A 5,503-nucleotide genomic window follows, 5' to 3' on the forward strand; every position below is an offset into this window, starting at 1 on the left:
TTGGAAAAAGGCTGCAATGAAACAAAGAGTGAAAAATTTAAAGGGGTCTGAATACTTTCCGTACCCACTGTATATGGTGACTGAATGAAACGGGCCGTGAGGACTGGGAGGCCCAAACGGATAGAGATATCAGATGAGCAACATTTCTGAAACAGCTCTCATACACGGGTAGCTTTGTTTGCACACTCATCCGTCACTGGCATCACCCTCCCCCCAACACTCATTATCTATGTGTCTCTCTCCTCCAGCCGTGTGTGTTTGTGTGTGTGTGTGTGTGCATCCAAAAGCAAAACACTCATTGATAACATTTGTGATGAATAGAGGGCCGCCCCGCCTCCTGCTAACACATTCAAAGCTATATTTAGCCTAGCAACAGTGATGACTCACTTCCTGCCTTACTACAAAGCCACTTCCTTTGCATGTTCCCAGATGGTTAGTAAGCCGAGGATCTGATTGGCTCCTTTGTCACGCCTGGCTAAATAATTCAACCTCTAATTTGCAGATAAAAACTGCTTGCACCTGAATAACGTTTTCAGCTTTATATCAACATCCATTGCTATGTCACACTGTGTAAGAGAAGGAGATCGATGGAATCTGTGCAGAAATATACAGTATGCATGTCAGTTTCCACATGTGTAGCTTATATTAGCTTGAAATCAAGGAGCACAGAGAGGCACAGGAAGAGGTAGAGGGACATTAGGGTGAGTAAAGTATACTTATTTTGAAATACACCAATAGTTGCAGTTGCACTTCATCATCAGCCTACGGATCTAAGAATACGTCTATAATTATGTGCTATGGCCACAGTCAGGCTCTGTCATTGCCATAAACTCTCACTTAGCAAGTCCTGTAGGTCTGCTGACAACACACCAAACCTGGATCACTACCTGGAAGCAATGCTGTTCATCCACAGTCTGTCTATTACCATCAGTATGTGTATGATGTTAGAATACTGGCCACTAGAGAGCAACATTGGGATGGCAAGGGTCACATTAACCAGCTAGCAGGCTCCCGGGGCAAAAATAAGTTGTGGACCTATCCATCTACTTCTCCCCCTACTCTCTGTGCACTGTGTATGTGCCCAGTCATGTTCAAATGACCAACTTGGGGCAGCCTGGTTATTTACTCAGCCTTAAAATGAGAGCTCAGTGGATCAAACATGAAAATCCAAAGATGTGTCAGTTCTGCTTAAAGTCTGATATAAACTTGTCGGCACATGAAAACAGCTCAGGCAGTTCCTCCCTCTACTCAAGGCTGGATAATCAACCACACAAAGTGTAAAACCGCTACAGGGGAACTACTGGGGCCCCAAAAGCCCCAAGTGTCAACATAGATGCACACACTGTATTTGATTAACTCTTGTAGAAATCTGTAGTATGGTGTGATACCAGCATTAATGAGTTTAGCATTAGTCCCTAATCCTTATAACCTATATACATTTTTCCCTTAACAAAGTTGTATGTATTTAATAAAGTGAGACGTCTCTGTATGTATTTGTGTGTATGTGTATGTGAATCTGAATCTGCATCGTTCTTTGTAAGGTAAGGTAATATAGTAGCACAATGTCTATCTGATGTAGAAGTAGTGCCCTTTTCAATGGGCACTTTACTAATTTAATCAAATTACTACGCCACTCATTACCAGTCATGCACAGTGACTCTGTGCAAATATTAATAGTGTAATTTCTTCTAGTAGACTGTTGTTTGCACTGACCTTAACAGAAACCAGAGGACAGGTGGGGTCAACAATGTTTTTACCCCGAGGCCCTCAAGTGGGTTAATCCTACCATGCCTCCAATGTTTTCTTGAATTTTGTAATTCATATAAGTTATTTGTGTCAATGTAATTAACACAATAGTTGTTTTATGCTGCTATGCTTTCTGACTGCATATTTTTAAGAGGTAAAAGTTAAACCGCTATTTGCCTACCTGTCTACATTGTTTGGACCTGTGGCCTTCTGTTTGAACAGTATTGTACAAGTGGTTAAAGGGTAAAAGCACACTGTGTTCATTGAGCACACCACATGCCACCAGTTACATAAGACTACCTGGTCACATGCTGGCAGCTACAGTTGCAACAGTCCTAACCTGGTTCACAGCTGCATCCAGCATGAACCCTCACATCAGGATACCACTGGAATCTACACACAAATGCCCTTATCTTTTTTCAGCCTTGCCTACACATCTGTCAACTTTTCTGCAACTTTCCATCTACCCCCATACATCCCGACACAGGTGACATTACCTTTTGCCTACTTCCCTAGCCCTCCCCCCTCTCTCAAGGCTCTATGGGTGGTAAATCCCCACACCTATAATACGTTGCCAGTCTCCATAATTAGCCTGGAGGGATACCGTGAGGGGGGGGGGGTGTCACCGCTGTCAGTGTGTCAGTATACCAAGAATTAGCTGCCATTCCCAGAGGCCAGTGACCACATGGCATAAGGCAAAGGGTGGGAACTGGGTGGAGCTTACAGCATGGAGGGGCGGGCTCAGGTGAGTCTATAATTAACCGATACCCCCTGGTCTGACAAATAGTTGCTGCCTACCCTACCCGTCTATCAGCCCTTTTTCCTCCCACCCACCCTCATCCTCATCTCCCCTCTATAAGCCCCCACAGCCTTGGCCTTGGTAGGTGTGCAACATGGAAGCATTCCTAAGTGCAGAGTCATGGGTATAGTCCTATCAGCGTGTCTGCCAGGTTCATGTCTATATTTGACATGTGGACCTCTGCCTGCTTGTCAGCCAGTTGAATGTCCAGCCTTGTAGTCTTTAGGGGACCGCCAATGTTTGACAGAGAGAGGCAGCATGGCCGGGCCCAATCAAAGAGAGGGACTTCCCTGTTACAATCCACTGTATGCACTACAGCCTTGTCTAGATGATAGATGGTGCAGCTGACAGAAATAGTTCAAAAGGCAACACAGGCAATACAAAAAAATCAAAGAGGCAGAAAAAGGAAAAGGAAACACGTACTACGGCTGAAAAAAGATGGCATCATTTCTTACTATTGTGATTATTAATAGTCATGACATTCCTGAACATGGGAGAAAGCTCAATTGTATTACTACTCTGATTTAAACCAATGAATCAATAATGTAAAACATTCAATAAGCCCTGTGAACCTTGGAAGATGAAAAATTGAGTACTTCAATAAAAATATAAAACTTCAGTGTGGTATTAAACAATTAAATATGCGGCCCAGAGACAAACCTCAAACACACCCAGCCAACTGACCTTGTCTCCACTGGAATAGAAGAAGTAGCGCAGGCGGACTATGTTGCAGTGGTCCAACTTCCTCATGATCTGCAGCTCACGGTTCTGCACAAGACAAAAACATAAATGACAAATTACATTTTTTCATATTGCATCTAGTTTTCCTGCTCATGATTCAAGAAGTGAGTCGGTGGACCTTATGGAGTCCTTGAAAGCTTTCTATTGGACCCACAGCACAATAAGGGACAATAAAGTGTTATCTACCCAGAAGTTAGTTACATGCACGGTTTGAAGGTCCCATGACATGGTGCTCTTTGGATCCTTATATACAGACCTTAGTGGTCCCCTAATACCATATCTGAAGTCTCTTTCCCAAAATTCAACCTTGGTGCAGAAATACAGCCATTAGAGCAAGTCCCACAATGAGCTTTCTTTAGTATGTTCCATTTCTGAGTCTGTAGCTTTTGAGGAGTAGAGAGGGGGGGGGCTAGGTGGAGGCCGGGGTGTGGCCTTGACCAACTGCCACTTTGCTCGGTTGAAAGCCATGATGTCTCTCTCTCATGGTTGGGCCAAATTCTTTGGGCGGGCAAAGCAGAGAAAGGGGAGGTAACCTTGCCCCTTATGAGGTCATAAGATTCCAGTTCGGCCCATCTGAGCTTTCATTTTTTCAAAGGCCGAGCGGGATACCCAGGGCTAGGTTTACACCTATCACCATTTCCAGCCACTGGGGGACCATAGGCAGGCTGGAGGAATATGTATTAATGAGGAACATATAATGTTAAAAAACCAAAGACAATCGGGGGGGATAAAGACAAACTTCAATAAGTGGCAAGTGACAGAAACTGCAAATTTTTTGGTTCTTACCAAGATAAAAAACAACAACTTATATTTTGAAGTTTAATTTATCTTGTTTTAGGACTGAATTTATCTTGTTTTGTGTATTCAACTTCACACTATAATCTTCAATCAAGCAAGCTTGTCAAGTGAAATAATCTTACTGCAGATAATTTCACTTTTGAGTACCTTTTCCCTCAGATTTATAGTTTTTATCTTGTTTTTAGACACTGCTTTTTTTGCAGTGATGGGACCTTTACCAGCACGGCTGCATTAAAGCCAAACAGAATAGAAAAAACATTTTAAAAAACTTCACATTGGCGTGTCTTGTAACAAAAAACACATTTGCCACTAATCCCCTGTGACACAATGATCTTATTGTAAGCCAACTCACTGTCACAAGCTCATTGTGCTAGTTTGTCAGGAATTGAGATTTGAGAAAATCAAATGTGGTGGCAGCTAAAGAATGCTGATAAATGGTTGAAAAGGGTAATTTATTGCAAAACAAAAGGATAAATCCCACAGGCTAAAACGTTATCTCACAATTGCATATTGTAGGCATCATGTCTGTTCACATCAAAATCAGCAATAATTGCAAGGTGAGGAAAGCAACCGGAAAGCAAAATGAGTTCACAACACAGACCCAGAGCAGAAACACTTTAAAGAAAACGATACAAAAGGAAAGCGTTAAAAGGAAATATTGCCTTGAGGCCCTGTAGTGTGACGAGCCACGGGCTCTCACAGGGCCACTAGAACGAGATGTAAGCATTGAACTCTGGTAGGGCACTACATTTATATTCAGATACAGTGTGTTCATGCAGGAAGTGGTTGTGCATAAGGAGTTCAACGTTCTCAAGGGAGGGCAGGAATTTAAGCATTACATAAAGCTCTAACAGCTTCATTACAGTTCATATTTTGTCCCTTTCTGCATGTCTCCACCCCTCCCCCTCTTCTTTATTGCAATGCTTCGTGTTGACTTGTGTAACAATTGGAGAGAGTGGACTCCACTGCAGAAATTGCATGGGGAATGGTCACAGAAAACAAAAAGAAAGCAGAATACAGGGACACAAGTTAACATCAGATTGTGGAAGAGTAGTGGAGTCACTCCATAATAGTCTGGCTTTTCTTTTTGAAGCTGTGAGCAGCTTGAATAGTAGAATGAGGGGTTTTGTGCTATTGATTGTTGTACAAAAGCAGCACGGAGCACCCACACTGCAGTGACATGCATACAAATATTTTTAATAGGACATTTATTACAGCATAGGCGTCAGGATGTGGATTTACATAATATGATCACATGTTTGTCCATCATATTTGCATAAATCGAAATCCGCATAATATGCAAGCTAAAATGTCAGTTTTTTCTTATTTTGGATTATCCTTCTGTTGGGTTTTTCTTGTTTTACCCTGTGAATGCTGGATGACGAGTATTAGCCGCTTCAGGGCTCCTATCAGAGAGCA

At 42.4% G+C, this 5,503-nt stretch overlaps 1 protein-coding gene across 2 annotated transcripts in view; it reads right to left on the reverse strand.

Annotated features, from left to right (window-relative positions):
* The window catches only part of gsk3ba (glycogen synthase kinase 3 beta, genome duplicate a), a 30,410-nt gene that overhangs the window by 10,023 nt on the left and 14,884 nt on the right, over nucleotides 1-5,503 (reverse strand). For both annotated transcript variants that reach the window (XM_034884621.1, XM_034884622.1), the window contains exon 3: nucleotides 3,230-3,313. In XM_034884621.1, the coding sequence (XP_034740512.1) occupies nucleotides 3,230-3,313 (84 nt within the window). The remainder of the gene's footprint in view (nucleotides 1-3,229; nucleotides 3,314-5,503) is intronic.

Source organism: Etheostoma cragini, chromosome 11 (assembly GCF_013103735.1).
Source record: "Etheostoma cragini isolate CJK2018 chromosome 11, CSU_Ecrag_1.0, whole genome shotgun sequence".
Taxonomy (NCBI): Eukaryota; Metazoa; Chordata; class Actinopteri; order Perciformes; family Percidae; genus Etheostoma; species Etheostoma cragini.